At 30.3% G+C, this 20,295-nt stretch overlaps 1 protein-coding gene across 2 annotated transcripts in view; it reads right to left on the bottom strand.

Moving 5' to 3' along the window:
• The window catches only part of LOC135124992 (ATP-dependent helicase brm), a 39,183-nt gene that overhangs the window by 10,256 nt on the left and 8,632 nt on the right, over positions 1–20,295 (bottom strand). Inside the window, exons 5-9 of one of the 2 annotated variants that reach the window (XM_064050246.1) lie at positions 7,464–7,601; positions 6,973–7,178; positions 6,277–6,919; positions 6,021–6,228; positions 5,610–5,973 (exon numbers count right to left, since the gene is read on the bottom strand). In XM_064050246.1, coding sequence (XP_063906316.1) covers positions 5,610–5,973; positions 6,021–6,228; positions 6,277–6,919; positions 6,973–7,178; positions 7,464–7,601 — 1,559 coding nt within the window. The remainder of the gene's footprint in view (positions 1–5,609; positions 5,974–6,020; positions 6,229–6,276; positions 6,920–6,972; positions 7,179–7,463; positions 7,602–20,295) is intronic. The other variant, XM_064050247.1, reaches the window with a different exon arrangement.

Genomic DNA, 20,295 nt, shown 5'->3' with positions numbered 1-20,295 from the left:
AATCGAGAAATCAAAAAATTGGGATCTTGAACAATCGAAAACTCGAAAAATATAAAAATTGAAAATTCGACAAATCAAAAAATTGAAAAACGGGGAAATCGACAAATTGAATACTTAAGAAATTGAAAAGTGGGGAAACAAAGAAATCGAAAAATTGAAGGGAAAAATAAAAAAATTGAAACCGAGATATTGAAAAACCGACAAACAGAGAAATCGGAAAAACCAAAAATTGAAAAAACGAAAAGTCGAAAATGAAAAAATTAAATATCGACAAATTGAAAAATCGACGAACAAAAATCAAGAAATTGAAAAATGCAGAAATAGAAAAATTGAAAACTCCAGACATCGAAAAATCGGAGGGAGAAATCAAAAAATTGAAAAACCGAAAAATCGAGGAATGGAATAGTCGAAAAGTCGAAAAGTCAAAAAATCTAAAAATTGAAAATTTAACAAATTGAAAAATTGAATAACTAAGAAACTGAAAAGTGGGGAAATCAAGAAATCGAAGGGAAAAATAAAAAAATTTAAACTGTGATATTGAAAAACCGAAAAACAGAGAAATCGTTAAAACCAAAAATTGAAAAATCAAAAAACCGAAAATTTCTAAAATCCAAAAATTGATCGAAAAGTGGAGAATCCACAAATCAAAAAATTGAAAAATTAAAAAATCGAGGAATAGAATAGTTGAAAAATATAAAAATTGAAAATTCGACAAATCGAAAAATTGAATAACTAAGAAATTGAAAAGTGAGGTAATCAAGAAGTCGAAAAATGAAAAAATTTAAATATCGACAAAGGAAAAATCGATGAGCAAAAATTAGGATATTTTGAAAAATGAAGAAATTGAAAAATTGAAAATCCCAAACATCGAAAAATCGAAGGGAGAAATAAAAAAAATGAAAAACCGAAAAACTGAAAAATAGAAAAGTCGGAAAAACCAGAAATGAAAAAACGAAAAATTGATCTTAAGTGGAGAATCCACAAATCAAAAAATAGAAAAATTCAAAATTCGAGGAATAGAATAGTCGAAAAATCGCGACCTTGAAAAATCGAAAATCCGACAAATCGAAAAATTGAATAACCGGGAAATTTAAAAACGGGGAAATCGAAAAATCGAAGGGAAAAATCATAAAAATTGAAACCGTGATATTGAAAAACCGAAAAACAGAGAAATCGGAAAAACCAAAAATTGAAAAATCGAAAAAACGAAAAGTCGAAAAATGAAAAAATTAAATATCGACAAATTGAAAAATTGACGAGCAAAAATCAAGAAAGTGAAAAATACAGAAATCGAAAAATTGAAAACTCCAGACATCGAAAAATCGGAGGGAGAAATAAAAAAATTGAAAAACCGAAAAATCGAGGAATGGAATAGTCGAAAGATCGGGATCTCGAAAAATCGAAAAGTCAAAAAATCTAAAAATTGAAAATTCAACAAATCGAAAAATTTAAAAACGGGGAAATCGAAAAATTGAATAACTACGAAATTGAAAAGTGGGTAAATCTAGAAATCGAAAAATCGAAGGGAAAAATAAAAAAATTGAAACTGTGATATTGAAAAACCAAAAATTGAAAAATCAAGAACTTGAAAAATTTTAAAAACGAAAAGTCGAAAAATCAAAAAACCGAGAAATTTTAAAATCCAAAAATTGATCGAAAAGTGGAGAATCCACAAATCAAAAAATAGAAAAAATAAAAAATCGAGGAATAGAATAGTTGAAAAATCTAAAAATTGAAAATTCGACAAATCGAAAAATTGAATAACTAAGAAATTGAGAAGTGGGGTAATCAAGAAGTCGAAAAATGAAAAAATTTAAATATCGACAAATGGAAAAATCGAAGAGCAAAAATTTAGAAATTTGGAAAAATGAAGAAATCGAAAAATTGAAAATCCCAAACATCGAAAAATCGAAAGGAGAAATAAAAAAATTGAAAAACCGAAAAACTGAAAAACAGAAAAGTCGGGAAAAACCAGAAATGAAAAATCGAAATATTGATCTTAAGTGGAAAATCCACAAATCAAAAAATAGAAAAATTCAAAATTCTAGGAATAGAATTGTCGAAAAATCGAGACCTTGAAAAATTGAAGTCGAAAAATCGAAAAATTGAAAATCCGACAAATCGAAAAATTGAATAACCGGGAAATATAAAAACGGGGAAATCGAAAAATTGAATAATTAAGAAATTGAAAAGTGGGGAAATAGGGAAATCGAAAAATCGAAGGGAAAAATCAAAAAATTGAAACCGGGATATTGAAAAACCGAAAAACAAAGAAGTCGCAAAAACCAAAAATTGAAAAAACGAAAAGTCGAAAAATGAAAAAATTAAATATCGACAAATTGAAAAATTGACGAGGAAAAATCAAGAAATTGAAAAATGCGGAAATCGAAAAATTGAAAACTCCAGACATCGAAAAATCGGAGAGAGAAATCAAAAAATTGAAAAACCGAAAAATCGAGGAATGGAATAGTCAAAAGATCGGGATCTTGAAAAATCGAAAAGTCAAAAAATCTAAAAATTTAAAATTCAACAAATCGAAATTTTTTTTTTAAAACGGGGAAATCGAAAAATTGAATAACTAAGAAATTGAAAAGTGGGGAAATCTAGAAATCGAAAAATCGAAGGGAAAAATAAAATAATTGAAACTGTAATATTGCAAAACCAAAAATTGAAAAATCAAGAACTTGAAAAATTTTAAAAACGAGAAGTCGAAAAATCAAAAAACCGAGAAATTTTAAAATCCAAAAATTGATCGAAAAGTGGAGAATCCACAAATCAAAAAATAGAAAAAATAAAAAATCGAGGAATAGAATAGTTGAAAAATCTAAAAATTGAAAATTCGACAAATCGAAAAATTGAATAACTAAGAAATTGAGAAGTGGGGTAATCAAGAAGTCGAAAAATGAAAAAATTTAAATATCGACAAATGGAAAAATCGAAGAGCAAAAATTTAGAAATTTGGAAAAATGAAGAAATCGAAAAATTGAAAATCCCAAACATCGAAAAATCGAAAGGAGAAATAAAAAAATTGAAAAACCGAAAAACTGAAAAACAGAAAAGTCGGGAAAAACCAGAAATGAAAAATCGAAATATTGATCTTAAGTGGAAAATCCACAAATCAAAAAATAGAAAAATTCAAAATTCTAGGAATAGAATTGTCGAAAAATCGAGACCTTGAAAAATTGAAGTCGAAAAATCGAAAAATTGAAAATCCGACAAATCGAAAAATTGAATAACCGGGAAATATAAAAACGGGGAAATCGAAAAATTGAATAATTAAGAAATTGAAAAGTGGGGAAATAGGGAAATCGAAAAATCGAAGGGAAAAATCAAAAAATTGAAACCGGGATATTGAAAAACCGAAAAACAAAGAAGTCGCAAAAACCAAAAATTGAAAAAACGAAAAGTCGAAAAATGAAAAAATTAAATATCGACAAATTGAAAAATTGACGAGGAAAAATCAAGAAATTGAAAAATGCGGAAATCGAAAAATTGAAAACTCCAGACATCGAAAAATCGGAGAGAGAAATCAAAAAATTGAAAAACCGAAAAATCGAGGAATGGAATAGTCAAAAGATCGGGATCTTGAAAAATCGAAAAGTCAAAAAATCTAAAAATTTAAAATTCAACAAATCGAAATTTTTTTTTTAAAACGGGGAAATCGAAAAATTGAATAACTAAGAAATTGAAAAGTGGGGAAATCTAGAAATCGAAAAATCGAAGGGAAAAATAAAATAATTGAAACTGTAATATTGCAAAACCAAAAATTGAAAAATCAAGAACTTGAAAAATTTTAAAAACGAGAAGTCGAAAAATCAAAAAACCGAGAAATTTTAAAATCCAAAAATTGATCGAAAAGTGGAGAATCCACAAATCAAAAAATAGAAAAATTAAAAAATCGAGGAACAGAATAGTCGAAAAATCGGAACCTCGAAAATTCTAAAAATTGAAAATTCGACAAATCGAAACATCGAAGAATGGAATAGTCGAAAGATCGGAACCTCGAAAAATAGGGAAATCGACAAATTGAATAATTAAGAAATTGAAAAGTGGGGAAATAAAGAAATCGAAAAATCGAAGGGAAAAATCAAAAAATTGAAACCGTGATATTGAAAAACCGAAAAACCGAGAAAACGGAAAAACCAAAAATTGAAAAAATGAAAAGTCGAAAAATGTAAAAATTAAATATCGACAAATTGAAAAATCGAAAAATCGAGGAATGGAATTGTCGAAAGATCGGGATCTCGAAAAATCGAAAAGTCAAAAAATCTAAAAATTGAATAACTAAGAAATTGAAAAGTGGGGTAATCAAGAAGTTGAAAAATCGAGAATTCGAAAACTGAAAAAATTTAAATTTTGACAAATGGAAAAATCGAAGAGCAAAAATTAGCGAATTTTGAAAAATTAAAAAATCGAAAAATTGAAAATCGCAAACATCGAAAAATCGAGAAATCGAAGGGAGAAATAAAAAAATTGAAAACCAATAAGCTGAAAAACAGAAAAGTCGGAAAAACCAGAAATGAAAAATTGATCATAAGTGAGAATCCATAAATCAAAAAATAAAAAAATTCAAAATTCGAGGAATTGAAAAGTCGAAAAAACGGGACCTTGAAAAATTGAAAAGTCGAAAAATCGAAAAACTGAAAATCCGACAAATCGAAAAATTGAATTACCGGAAAATTTAAAAACGGGGAAATCGAAAAATTGGTAAGTCGAAAAATGAAAAAAATTAAAACTCCAAACACCGAAAAATCGAAGGGAGAAAAAAAAAAAATTGAAAAACCGCCAAATTGAAAACCCAAAAAATTGAAAAACAGAAAAGTCGGTAAAACCAAAAATTGAAAAATCAAGAACTTGAAAAAACGAGAAATCGAAAAATCAAGAAACCGAAAAATTTAAAAATCCAAAATTGAGAACGGGGCGGGTGGGTGGTACTAAATCCTAGTTTTTTTAATATATATTTTTTTTTTCAACAACCGGATAGTTAAACATGTTTTCAGTTTCTTGTCGGGAAAAGAAGACTTCGTATATTAAAAAAAAAATGGACAAAATATAAACCCCGCCCACCCACCCCTTCTCCGTTGTGATGAATGTTTTATTCATTGTGAGCTGAAGGGCGGAGTTTATTTGCAAAATCCTCATTTCTCTACGAAAAATTATATGAAATTGATCACAATTGAGATTCGGGTGGGTGGGTGGGGCAAATCTTTTTTTTTATACGTAGTTTTTTTTCAACAATTTTTTGGCGCAAAAAACAAGAGATATTATAATAAAAAACCTGAAGTCAATCTATTGTTCAATAATTTTGGACTTAAGTGAAATTGAAAAAACAAACAATTATAAAATTGAAACAAAAACTGCAAATGGAAAAATTAAAAGTATTATTATGAAGAAAAATGCAGTCGCCTGCACAAAAAAACCTGTAAACTTCACCCACTCCCAAAATGAATGAAACAGAACCCCCATCACGATACCACATTTGTGAATACAAATTTGAACCTAACGCTAATATAACATATGGAAACGAATCTTAAAAAGCAACCCGTGAATACGTCACAATCTAGACCTTATCTCCCTCCACTCATACTTTAGAACTAACGACGACTTACGACAAAGGAACGATGATCAAGTAGGGTCCATTAACCTTCTTCTTCTCCATTAAGTACGTAATCAAGGCGATGGTCTGTATGGTCTTACCCAGACCCATCTCATCAGCGAGAATTCCATTCAAGTTATTATTATACAGAGACACCAGCCACTCCAGACCCTTAGTCTGGTATTCCTTGAGTTGTCCATTAACCATGATGGACGCTTGTTCTGTAACGATTTCGTGAACCGTATGGGCAATACTATAGTAAGTTTGTTCTTCGTTGGCGTTCTTGTGGTACTCATCATCTTCCACCTTCGCCTTATTGATGACCTCCTTCGCCTTATCTTCTTCCGACTTGCTAGCGTCATGGTGTCTGCCCCCATCTACAAAACCGGTTAATCCTCGCCTAATTTAACCCTAACTGACTTACTATCATCATCGTCATCGTCGGAATCTTCGTCATCCGAATCTATAGCCTCCCAACCCGGGTGCTGCAGCAGCCACTCTTGCAACTGACTCAACATCGGGGCATCCTCTCCCGATAATCTCTTCCCGGTGAGAATTTCCACCACAGTGATGGGTCGATCCGACCCCTGCGACCCATCGTCGTCCAACCCTTCAGCACGTTTCTTCTTCTTCTAAAAGTGTCAACGTCAAAAAATACAACACCCTATGTAAATTGATACCTTCTTCCGCTTCTCTTCTTCCTGTTGCTTGCGCTTCTGCTCCAACTTGTGCTGCTTCACCATCTCCGTCAAATTCGCGATGTACTCATCCGTCTGCGACAATAAGAACGCCAATCGCTTGTCTTTCTTCTGGTCGATCAGTTTCCTATAACCCTCTTCGTCTTCCGCCATCAGTCTCCTCATACGCTCCTTCTCTATCCGCTCTTGCTCTTTCTTTTGCTCGCGTTCCGCGTTCGCGTGGTAGTTCATTACGGCTTTGTTCAACCGCGCCAACTTCGCCTGGTTGTTGCGATGGAACTCCTTGAAGTCTTTGCCGTGTTGGAGCACCGAAGTGAGGAATTCTTGATGTTTCTGGCGACGTTTGCGCTCGGCTTCTAGTTTTTGTTGCTTTTCTAACTTCTCGGTGGCTCGGGCTTCACGCAGACCTTGACGTTTGGTTCTCTTGTAGGCTTTCACGTTGACGGCGGTCTCCAGGGTGGTGTCCCGGCGAGTACACGCTATGATTTCGCTTCGGAGTTGGCGCTGGAAGTTCAAACAGCGCAGAGCTCGGAGCTCGATTTGGGCTTGCATTCGGAGGTCTTCGGACATGTTCGTGGGTAAGTTGCTTAGTTGGTCCATTCTGGCGGCGATGCGCGATGCCAACCTTAACACACAAAAATTACGAAATATACCCTGAGGGACTCCGAGTGTATTTACCGGTTTTCTCGTTCCTGGAGGATTACAACCGGGTCGATTCCTGCGGGTTTAGGAACGGTTGTAATGCGGTTTTGTTTGGTGGAGGTTTGTTGTTGCTGCGGCTGTTGGCCTCCTTGTGGCTGCTGGCCTGGAGCACCAGGACGCACTCCCGAAGGAATTTGCTGGGGTCCTCCAGGCGGACCGGGTTTGACACCCTGGATTTGGACCTAATAGGGTTACTTGTAGTATTTTGACACAACCCGACTACAATTGACAAAATAATAATAATAATAATAAAAAGTTCGTTTGTAGTTGACCCTTCTAGTCAAAGGTGTCGCTCTCCCCTACCTTTCAACAAGGTCATACTAGTTCGAACCGAGCCATTAAACATTCCGAATCTTTGACATTGAAATAAAAAATTGCGAGTTTAAGGAAATGAATATAATCAGCGTCGTGTCTCGTTTTTTGTTCAGAATTATTGCCATTGCTTGAATGCCATGCGTTTATTTTACCTGTGGTGGAACTGGACCGGGAGGACCAGGCGGAGGTCCCGACTGCGGACCAGGAGGTCCCGGAGGTCGCATGCTTTGTTGCGTAGGACCGCTTTCGGGCGGAAGTGGTTCGTTAGGTTCGCTAGCGGGTGGACCACCCTATAAATTTGCAACAGCAACTCTTTCAACTGACAGAAAACGTACGTTTTTTAACATGCACAAATACTACGACTACCGAACTACGTTATCTAACTTTTCCAGCATATGTGTTGCATATTTTATAAATAGGGACTTTATGTTTTCAACGTGACATTAAATGTATGGAAATTGCTGTTTTTATGTGTATTTATCTACTAATAATCGCATGCTTATTCAACTAATCAGTCGCTACTAATAAAAAAAGGAGGACGAGCAAGCAAAACTAAGCATAGCATAGAAGGAAAGGCAATAATAGTAAAACATACAGGTGAGTAGTTATATATTTAAGGCGGCAATAATGCATTCACTTTTTTGCCTTGTGAATTAGTGCATCTCACTTGAAAAAAGTTTCTAGTGTTAGTGCAATTCGTGTGATTTTTATCTGCGTGACGTGAGATTACTTATATCACTGAATAGACTTTTTTAAGCCGAAAACTGTCTTCCATAATCGGCGTGTTGTTAAACAAAGTTTTAAAGTTCTTTGAACTTCGGAAAAACAAACATTTTTATCACAAGGTTTATTGAAAGTCGTTTATTAAAATACACACACACTTCCAAATTATTGTCTACTAAAAAGGTACTTTATTATTTTTGCATTTCGCATCATTTTCGCAATTTTTAACGAAAATTGCAATTTTGGGGACCGCTGACTGCATACATTTTTCCTGACGTACTAATTAGTATCGAGAAAAAATTTGGACATCCCTTACGATAACCAAAAACTCGCGACCTAGTAGAAATTGTGGACACCCCTGTCACAGCGATGCGATTTTGGACACTCATGAAGACGATTGAGAGTAGAACTGACGTCCGCATACTTTGTTTTCATTTTGCTCATGCTCTTAATAATTATACACTGTGTTAATAATGAATATTTACCACGAGAATAATCTCCATCAATTATTTCTTCGCCATGTAATTAGAAATAATTGTTAATCGACTCTATAACATCGAAAAAAACAATAATAACGACGTTGATTTCGTTTATTATTACTATTATTATTATTATTGTGTTATGTACTTATGTAAAGAAATATATAAAAATTATCTCCTATTTATCTTGTATCTGTTTCAATACTTCGACTTTTGAATTTTTCAATTTTTAGACTTCCAGTGTTTTTGATTTTTTATTTATTCGATTTTTCCAACGAACCGCATTTTAAAATGAGTTGAATGTTATACAAACATATACTCATATACTTGTAGTATATGAATCCGCTTTCAGTTTTTCGCTGAACGTTCAAATTTTCGCAAAAACAATTGCACGGTATAATAACGTTATATTACCACCACGAGATATATGATAATTTTTGTTTTCTTTTAATATATAGTTTTCTTTCAGCAACAGGATAGTTAAACATGTTTTCAGTTTCTTGTTGCCAAAAGAAGACTTCGTATATTAAGAAAAAATGGACAAAATATAAACCCCGCCCACCCACCCTTTGTTAATTGTGATGAATGTTTTATTTTGAGTTTCATTGTGAGTTGAAGGGCGGAGTTAGTTGCAAAATCCTCATTTCTCTACAATAAATTACAATATGAAATTCATCACAATTGAGATTGGGGCGGGTGGGTGGGGCTTAATCTTTGTTTTTTTTTAATGTATAGAGTGATAACAATCGGTCCCGTAGTAAAAAAAAAACTGAAAAATCGAAAAAATTAAATATCGAAAAATTGAAAAATTGAAGAGCAAATTCAAGAAATTAAAAAATGCAGAAATCGAAAAATTGAATAACAAAGAAATTGAAAAGTGGGGAAATCAAGAAATCGAAAAATCGAAGGGAGAAATAAAAAAATTGAAAAATCAAAAAACCGAAAATTTTTAAACTCCAAAAATTGATCGAAAAGTGGAGAATCCACAAATCAAAAAATTAAAAAATTAAAAAATCGAGGAATAGAATAGTCGAAAAATCTAAAAATTGAAAATTCGACAAATCGAAAAATTGAATAACTAAGAAATTGAAAAGTGGGGTAGTCAAGAAGTCGAAAAATCGAGAATTCGAAAAATGAAAAAATTTAAATATCGACAAATGGAAAAATCGAAGAGCAAAAATTAGGATATTTTGAAAAATGAAGAAATCGAAAAATTGAAAATCCCAAACATCGAAAAATCGAAGGGAAAAATAAAAAAATTGAAAAACCGAAAAACTGAAAAATAGAAAAGTCGGAAAAATCAGAAATGAAGAATCGAAAAATTGATCTTAAATGGAGAATCCACAAATCAAAAAATAGAAAAATTCAAAATTCGAGGAATAGAATAGTCGAAAAATCGCGACCTTGAAAAATGGAAAAGTCGAAAAATCGAAAAATTGAAAATCCGACAAATCGAAAGGAAAATTTAAAAAGGGGGATATTGAAAAATTGAATAATTAAGAAATTGAAAAGTGGGGAAATAAAGAAATCGAAAAATCGAAGGGAAAAATAAAAAAATTGAAACCGTGATATTGAAAAACCGAAAAACAAAGAAATCGAAAAAACCAAAAATTGAAAAAACGAAAAGTCGAAAAATGAAAAAATTAAATATCGACAAATTGAAAAATCGAAGAGCAAAAATCAAGAAATTGAAAAATGCAGAAATCGAAAAATTGAAAACTCCAGACATCGAAAAATCGGAGGGAGAAATCAAAAAATTGAAAAACCGAAAGATCGGGATCTCGAAAAATCGAAAAGTCAAAAAATCTAAAAATTGAAAATTCAACAAATCGAAAGATTTAAAAATGGGGAAATCGAAAAATTGAATAACTAAGAAATTGAAAAGTGGGGAAATCAAGAAATCGAAAAATCGAAGGGAAAAATAAAAAAATTGAAACTGTAATATTGAAAAACCGAAGAACAGAAATCGTTAAAACCAAAAATTGAAAAATCAAAAAACCGAAAATTTTTAAAATCCAAAAATTGATCTTAAGTGGAGAATCCACAAAGCAAAAAATAGAAAAATTCAAAATTCGAGGAATAGAATAGTCGAAAAATCGGGACCTAGAAAAATTGAAAAGTCGAAAAATCGGTAAGTCGAAAAATGAAAAAAATTTAAATATCGACAAATCGAAAAGCAAAATTCAAGAAAATGAAAAATGGAGAAATAAAAAAATTTAAAACTCGAAACACCGAAAAATCGAAGGGAGAAAGCAAAAAAATTGAAAAAACGCAAAATTGGAAAATCAAGAACTTGAAAAAACGAGAAACCGAAAAATTTTAAAATTGAGAACGGGGTGGTACTAAATCTTTGTTTTTTTTTTAATATATATATTTCAACAAAAGAATAGTTAAACATGTTTTCAGTTTCTTGTTGGGAACAGAAAACTTCGTATATTAAGAAAAAATGGGCAAAATATAAAACCGCCCACCCACCCTTTATCAATTGTGATGAATGTTTTATTCATTGTCAGTTGAAGGGCGGAGTTTAATGGCAAAATCCTCATTTCTTTACAAGAAATTACAATATGAAATTGAGATTGGAGCGGGTGGGTGGGACTTAATCTTTGTTTTTTTTTTTAACGTATAGAGTGACAACAATCGGTCCCGTAGTGAAAATATCCCGAAAATATCTGGTGAAATAAAAAAAAAAAAAAAAATTGAAAACAGGGAAATCGAAAAATTGAATAACTAAGAAATTGAAAAGTGGAGAAATCAGGAAATCGAAAAATCGAAAGGAAAAATAAAAAAATTGAACAATCAAGAACTTGAAAAATTTTCAAATTTAAAAATTGATCGAAAAGTGGAGAATCCACAAATCAAAAAAAAGAAAATTAAAAAATCGACGAATAGAATAATCGAAAAATTGCGACCTCGAAAAATCGAGAATTCGAAAAATTAAAAAATTTAAATATCGACAAATGAAAAAATCGAAAAGGAAAAATTAGGAAATTCAAAAATGGAGAAATCGAAAAATTGAAGACCCCAAACATCGAGAAATCGAAGGGAGAAATGAATAAAATGAAAAATCAAGAACTTGAAAAATTGAAAAAACGAGAAATCGAAAAATCATAAACCGAAAGATTTTAAAATCCAAAATTGACAACGGGGCGGGTGGGTGTTACTAAATCTTGTACTTTCTGATTTTTCTCGAATCTGAAGAAATGAAAAATCTAAAAATTTAAACGTCCAAAAGTTGGAAAATAGGAAAACTGAGAAATTTCAAAATGAAAACTTTAAGAGATATCGTAAAAATTGAAAAAATAAAGAAAATAAAAAATTGAAAATGGAAAAATTAAAAACTCGAGAAACTCAAACCGAAAAAAAAAAATGATAATTTTACAAAGATGTCGGATTTATTTGACTGCGGTTAGGGGCGAGGGAAATTCTGTTGAAATAACCTTCGACACATTTGTTACTTTTTTGTTGTTTCGATTTGTCTTTCGATTTTTTGCCTTCTCATTTTTAGATTTTTCGGAATTAATTTTTCAATTTTTGGATTAATCGGGTTTTTTTAGGTACCTATAAATTTTTCAATTTTGAATTTTCGGATTTTTCAAACTTCAGCTATTTCGATATGTATCTTGATTTTTTGACTTCTCCACTTATCGATCTTTTGATGTTGTTTTCAATTTTGGGATTTTTTGGATTTCGATTTCAAAATTTTTAATTTTTCGACTTTGTTTTTTTGATTTTTTACTTATTCGATTTTTCCAACGAACCGCATTTTAAAATAAGTTGAATGTTATACAAACATATACTCCTATACTTGTTGTATATGAATCCGCTTTCAGTTTTTCGCCGAACGTTCAAATTTTCGCAAAAACAATTGCACGGTATAATAACGTTATATTACCACCACGAGATATATGATAATTTTTGTTTGTTTTCTTTTAATATATAGTTTTCTTTCAGCAACAGCATAGTTAAACATGTTTTCAGTTTCTTGTTGCCAAAAGAAGACTTCGTATATTAAGAAAAAATGGACAAAATATAAACCCCGCCCACCCACCCTTTCTCAATTGTGGTGAATGTTTTATTCATTGCGAGTTGAAGGGCGGAGTTTAATGGCAAAATCCTCATTTCTCTACAAGAAATTACAATATGAAATTCATCACAATTGAGATTGGGGCGGGTGGGTGGGGCTTAATCTTTGTTTTTTTTTAATGTATAGAGTGATAACAATCGGTCCCGTAGTAAAAAAAAAATTGAAAAATCGAAAAAATTAAATATCGACAAATTGAAAAATTGAAGAGCAAATTCAAGAAATTAAAAAATGCAGAAATCGAAAAATTGAATAACAAAGAAATTGAAAAGTGGGGAAATCAAGAAATCGAAAAATCGAAGGGAGAAATAAAAAAATTGAGAAATCAAAAAACCGAAAATTTTTAAACTCCAAAAATTGATCGAAAAGTGGAGAATCCACAAATCAAAAAATTAAAAAATTAAAAAATCGAGGAATAGAATAGTCGAAAAATCTAAAAATTGAAAATTCGACAAATCGAAAAATTGAATAACTAAGAAATTGAAAAGTGGGGTAGTCAAGAAGTCGAAAAATCGAGAATTCGAAAAATGAAAAAATTTAAAAATCGACAAATGGCAAAATCGAAGAGCAAAAATTAGGATATTTTGAAAAATGAAGAAATCGAAAAATTGAAAATCCCAAACATCGAAAAATCGAAGGGAAAAATAAAAAAATTGAAAAACCGAAAAACTGAAAAATAGAAAAGTCGGAAAAACCAGAAATGAAGAATCGAAAAATTGATCTTAAATGGAGAATCCACAAATCAAAAAATAGAAAAATTCAAAATTCGAGGAATAGAATAGTCGAAAAATCGCGACCTTGAAAAATGGAAAAGTCGAAAAATCGAAAAATTGATAATCCGACAAATCGAAAGGAAAATTTAAAAAGGGGGATATTGAAAAATTGAATAATTAAGAAATTGAAAAGTGGGGAAATAAAGAAATCGAAAAATCGAAGGGAAAAATAAAAAAATTGAAACCGTGATATTGAAAAACCGAAAAACAAAGAAATCGGAAAAACCAAAAATTGAAAAAACGAAAAGTCGAAAAATGAAAAAATTAAATATCGACAAATTGAAAAATCGAAGAGCAAAAATCAAGAAATTGAAAAATGCAGAAATCGAAAAATTGAAAACTCCAGACATCGAAAAATCGGAGGGAGAAATCAAAAAATTGAAAAACCGAAAAGTCGGAAAAACCAGAAATGAAAAATCGAAAAATTGATCTTAAGTGGAGAATCCACAAATCAGAAAATAGAAAAATTCAAAATTCGAGGAATAGAATAGTCGAAAAATCGCGACCTTGAAAAATTGAGAAGTCGAAAAATCGAACAATTGAAAATCCGACAAATCGAAAAATTGAATAACCGGGAAATTTAAAAAGAGGGATATCGAAAAATTGAATAATTAAGAAATTGAAAAGTGGGGAAATAAAGAAATCGAAAAATCGAAGGGAAAAATAAAAAAATTGAAACCGTGATATAGAAAAACCGAAAAACAAAGAAATCGGAAAAACCAAAAATTGAAAAAACGAAAAGTCGAAAAATGAAAAAATGAAATATCGACAAATTGAAAAATCGAAGAGCAAAAATCAAGAAATTGAAAAATGCAGAAATCGAAAAATTGAAAACTCCAGACATCGAAAAATCGGAGGGAGAAATCAAAAAATTGAAAAACCGAAAAGTCGGAAAAACCAGAAATGAAAAATCGAAAAATTGATCTTAAGTGGAGAATCCACAAATCAGAAAATAGAAAAATTCAAAATTCGAGGAATAGAATAGTCGAAAAATCGCGACCTTGAAAAATTGAGAAGTCGAAAAATCGAAAAATTGAAAATCCTACAAATCGAAAAATTGAATAACCGGGAAATTTAAAAAGGGGGATATCGAAAAATTGAATAATTAAGAAATTGAAAAGTGGGGAAATAAAGAAATCGAAAAATCGAAGGGAAAAATAAAAAAATTGAAACCGAGATATTGAAAAACCGAAAAACAAAATCGGAAAAACCAAAAATTGAAAAAACGAAAAGTCGAAAAATGAAAAAATTAAATATCGACAAATTGAAAAATCGAAGAGCAAAAATCAAGAAATTGAAAAATGCAGAAATCGAAAAATTGAAAACTCCAGACATCGAAAAATCGGAGGGAGAAATCAAAAATTGAAAAACCGAAAAACTGAAAAACAGAAAAGTCGGAAAAACCAGAAAAGAAAAATCGAAAAATTTATCTTAAGTGGAGAATCCACAAATCAGAAAATAGAAAAATTCAAAATTCGAGGAATGGAATGGTCGAAAAATCGCGACCTTGAAAAATTGAAGTCAAAAAATCGAAAAATTGAAAATCCGACAAATCGAAAAATTGAATAATTAAGAAATTGAAAAGTGGGGAAATAAAGAAATCGAAAAATCGAAGGGAAAAATCAAAAAATTGAAACCGTGATATTGAAAAACCGAAAAAGAGAGAAAACGGAAAAACCAAAAATTGAAAAAATGAAAAGTCGAAAAATGAAAAAATTAAATGTCGACAAATTGAAAACTCGACGAGCAAAAATCAAGAAATTGAAAAATGCAGAAATCGAAAAATTGAAAACTCCAGACATCGAAAAATCGGAGGGAGAAATCAAAAAATTGAAAAACCGAAAGAGCGGGATCTCGAAAAATCGAAAAGTCAAAAAATCTAAAAATTGAAAATTCAACAAATCGAAAGATTCAAAAACGGGGAAATCGAAAAATTGAATAACTAAGAATTTGAAAAGTGGGGAAATCAAGAAATCGAAAAATCGAAGGGAAAAATAAAAAAATTGAAACTGTAATATTGAAAAACCGAAAAACAGAAATCGTTAAAACCAAAAATTGAAAAATCAAAAAATCGAAAATTTTTAAAATCCAAAAATTGATCTTAAGTGGAGAATCCACAAATCAAAAAATAGAAAAATTCAAAATTCGAGGAATAGAATCGTCGAAAAATCGGGGCCTTGAAAAATTGAAAAGTCGAAAAATTGAAAAATTGAATAACCGAGAAATTTAAAAACGGGGAAATCGAAAAATCGGTAAGTCGAAAAATGAAAAAAATTTAAATATCGACAAATCGAAAAGCAAATATCAAGAAGATGAAAAATGGAGAAATCAAAAAATCAAGAAACCGAAAAATTTTAAAACCTAAAATTGAGAACCGGGTGGTACTAAATCTTTGTTTTTTTTTTAATATATATATATTTTTCAACAAAAAAATAGTTAAACATGTTTTCAGTTTCTTGTTGGGAACAGAAGACTTCGTATATTAAGAAAAAATGGACAAAATATAAACCCCGCCCACCCACCCTTTGTCAATTGTGATGAATGTTTTATTCATTGTCAGTTGAAGGGCGGAGTTTAATGGCAAAATCCTCATTTCTTTACAAGAAATTACAATATGAAATTGAGATTGGAGCGGGTGGGTGGGACTTAATCTTTGTTTTTTTTTTAGCGTATAAAGTGACAACAATCGGTCCTGTAGTGAAAATATCCGGAAAATATCTGGTAATATCTAAAAAAAAAAAAAAAATTGAAAAATCCAAAGAACGAAAAATCAAAAATTGAAAAATCGAAAACTCGGAAAATCTAAAAATTGAAAATTCAACAAATGGAAAAATTGAAAAACGGGGAAATCGAAAAATTGAATAACTAAGAAATTGAAAAGTGGAGAAATCAGGAAACCGAAAAATCGAAAGGAAAAATAAAAAATTGAACAATCAAGAACTTGGAAAATTTTAAAAACGAGAAGTCGAAAAATCAAAAAACCGAAAAATTTTCAAATTTAAAAATCGATCGAAAAGTGGAGAATCCACAAATCAAAAAATTGAAAAATTAAAAAATCGACGAATAGAATAATCGAAAAATTGGGACCTCGAAAAATCGAATAACCGGGAAATTGAAAAACGGGGAAATCGAGAAATTGAGTAACTAAGAAATTGAAAAGTGGGGTAATCAAAAAGTCGAAAAATCGAGAATTCGAAAAATTAAAAAATTTAAATATCGACAAGTGAAAAAATCGAAGAGCAAAAATTAGAAAATTCAAAAATGGAGAAATCGAAAAATAGAAAACCCCAAACATCGAGAAATCGAAGGGAGAAATGAAAAAATTGAAAAACCGAAAAACTGAAAAACAGAAATGAAAAATCGAAAAATTGAAAAACCAAGAACTTGAAAAATTGAAAAAACGAGAAATCGAAAAATCAAAAACCGAAAGATTTTAAAATCCAAAATTGACAACGGGGCGGGTGGGTGTTACTAAATCTTGTACTTTCTGATTTTTCTCGAATCTGAAGAAATGAAAAATCTAAAAATTTGAACGTCCAAAAGTTGGAAAATTGGAAAACTGAAAAATTTAAAAATGAAAACTAAGAGATATCGTAAAAATTGAAAAAACAAACAATTATAAAATCGGAACATTGAAAAATTATAAAAATAAAGAAAATAAAAAATTGAAAATGGAAAAATTTAAAATTAAAACCTTGAGAAACGCAAATCGAAAAAAAATTTTTTTTACAAAGATGTCGGCTTTATTTGACTGCACTTAAAGGCGAGGGAAGTTCTGTTGAAATAACCTTCGACACATTTGTTACTTTTTTGTTGTCTCGATTTGTCTTTCGATTTTTTGCCTTCTCATTTTTAGATTTTTCGGAATTAATTTTTCAACTTTTGGATTAATCGGGGTTTTTTAGGTACCTATAAATCTTTCAATTTTGAATTTTCGCATTTTTCAAACTTCAGCTATTTCGATATGTATCTTGATTTTTCGACTTCTCCACTTATCGATCTTTTGATGTAGTTTTTCAATTTTGGGATTTTTTGAATTTCGAGTTCAAAATTTTTCGATTTTTCGACTTTGTTTTTTTGATTTTTTACTTATTCGATTTTTCCGCATTTTAAAATGAGTTGAATTTTACACAAACATATACTCCTATACTTGTAGTATATGAATCCGCTCTCAGTTTTTCGCTGAACGTTCAAATTTTCGCAAAAACAATTGCACGGTATAATAACGTTATATTACCACCACGAGATATATGATAATTTTTGTTTGTTTTCTTTTAATATATAGTTTTCTTTCAATAACAGGATAGTTATACATGTTTTCAGTCTCTTGTTGCCAAAAGAAGACTTCGCATATTAAGAAAAAATGGACAAAATATAAACCCCGCCCGCCCACCCTTTCTCAATTGTGATGAATGTTTTATTCATTGTGAGTTGAAGGGCGGAGCTTAGTTGTAAAATCCTCATTTTTCTACAATAATGAATAAAATATTCATCCCAATCGAGAAGGGGTGGGTGGGCGGGGTGTATATTTTGTCGATTTTTTCTTAATATACGAAGTCTTCTTTTCCCGACAAGAAACTGAAAACATGTTTAACTATCCTGTCGTTGAAAAAAAAAAATATATTAAAAAAAAAACACAGATTTAGTACCACCCACCCGCCCCGTTCTCAATTTAGGATTTTAAAATTTTTCGGTTTCTTGATTTTTCGATTTCTCGTTTTTTCAAGTTCTTGGTTTTTCAATTTTGCGGTTTTTCAATTTTTTTTTTATTTCTCCCTTCGATTTTTCGGTGTTTCGAGTTTTAAATTTTTTGATTTCTCCATTTTTTATTTTCTTGATTTTTGCTTTTCGATTTGTCGATATTTAATTTTTTTCATTTTTCGACTTACCGATTTTTCGATTTCCACGTTTTTAAATTTCCCGGTAAATTAATTGCAAAATCCTCATTTCTCAACAAGAAATTACAATATGAAATTTATCACAATTGAGATTGGGGCGGGTGGGTGGGGCTTAATCTTTGTTTTTTTTTTAACGTATAGTGACAACAATCGGTCCCGTAGTAAAAAAAAAAATTGAAAATCCAAAGATCTTAAAATGAAAAATTGAAGAGCAAATTCAAGAAATTGAAAAATGCAGAAATCGAAAAATTGAAAACTCCAGACATCGAAAAATCGGAGGGAGAAATCAAAAAATTGAAAAACCGAAAGATCGGGATCTCGAAAAATCGAAAACTCAAAAAATCTAAAATTTGAAAATTCAACAAATTGAAAGATTTAAAAACGGGGAAATCGAAAAATTAAATAACTAAGAAATTGAAAAGTGGGGAAATCAAGAAATCGAAGGGAAAAATAAAAAAATTGAAACTGTAATATTGAAAAACCGAAAAACAGAAATCGTTAAAACTCAAAATTGAAAAATCAAAAAACCGAAAATTTTTAAAATCCAAAAATTGATCTTAAGTGGAGAATCCACAAAGCAAAAAATAGAAAAATTCAAAATTCGAGGAATAGAATAGGCGAAAAATCGGTACCTTGAAAAATTGAAAAGTCGAAAAATCGGTAAGTCGAAAAATGGAGAAATCAAAAAAATTGAAAAAACGCAAAATTGAATAATCAAGAACTTGAAAAAACGAGAAATAGAAAATCAAGAAACCGACAAATTTTAAAATCCAAAATTGAGAACGGGGTGGTAGTAAATCTTTGCTTTTTCTTTAATATATATATATTTTTCAACAAAAGAATAGTTAAAAATGTTTTCAGTTTCTTGTTGGGAACAGAAGACTTCGTATATTAAGAAAAAATGGACAAAATATAAACCCCGCCCACCCACCCTTTGTCAATTGTGATGAATGTTTTATTCATTGTCAGTTGAAGGGCGGAGTTTAATGACAAAATCCTCATTTCTTTACAAGAAATTACAATATGAAATTGAGATTGGAGCGGGTGGGTGGGACTTAATCTTTGTTTTTTTTTTAACGTATAGAGTGACAACAATCGGTCCCGTAGTGAAAATATCCGGAAAATATCTGGTAATATCTAAAAAAAAAAAAATTGAAAAATCCAAAGATCGAAAAATCAAAAATTGAAAAATCGAAAACTCGAAAAATCTAAAAATTGAAAATTCAACAAATCGAAAAATTGAAAAACGGCGAAATCGAAAAATTGAATAACTAAGAATTTGAAAAGTGGAGAAATCAGGAAACCGAAAAATCGAAAGGAAAAATAAAAAATTGAAGAATCAAGAACTTGAAAAATTTTAAAAACGAGAAGTCGAAAAATCAAAAAACCGAAAAATTTTCAAATTTAAATGTTGATCGAAAACTGGAGAATCCACAAATCAAAAAATTAAAAAATTAAAAAATCGACGAATAGAATAATCGAAAAATGGAATATAACCGGGAAATTGAAAAACGGGGAAATCGAGAAATTGAATAACTAAGAAATTGAAAAGTCGGGTAATCAAGAAGTCGAAAAATCGAGAATTTGAAAAATTGAAAACCCCAAACATCGAGAAATCGAAGGCAGAAATGAAAAAATTGAAAAACAGAAAAGTTGGAAAAATCAGAAATGAAAACTCGAAAAATTGAAAAATTAAGAGCTTGAAAAATTGAAAAAACGAGAAATCGAAAAATCAAAAACCGAAAGATTTTAAAATCCAAAATTGACAACGGGGCGGGTGGGTGGAATTAAATCTTGTATTTTCTGATTTTTCTCGAATCTGAAGAAATGAAAAATCTAAAAATTTAAACGTCCAAAAGTTGGAAAATTGGAAAGCTGAAAAATTAAAAAATGAAAAAACAAACAATTATAAAATCGGAACATTGAAAAATTGTAAAAATAAAGAAAATAAAAAATTGAAAATGGAAAAATTAAAAATCAAAAACTCGAGAAACTCAAATCGAAAAAAAAATTATAATTTTACAAAG

The sequence above is a fragment of the Zophobas morio genome, unplaced genomic scaffold, assembly GCF_036711695.1.
Source record: "Zophobas morio isolate AGI-343-1 ecotype UQ-CSIRO unplaced genomic scaffold, CSIRO_AGI_Zmor_V1 ptg000008l, whole genome shotgun sequence".
Classification (NCBI taxonomy): domain Eukaryota; kingdom Metazoa; phylum Arthropoda; class Insecta; order Coleoptera; family Tenebrionidae; genus Zophobas; species Zophobas morio.
This window is presented reverse-complemented; position numbering and strand designations above follow the sequence as displayed.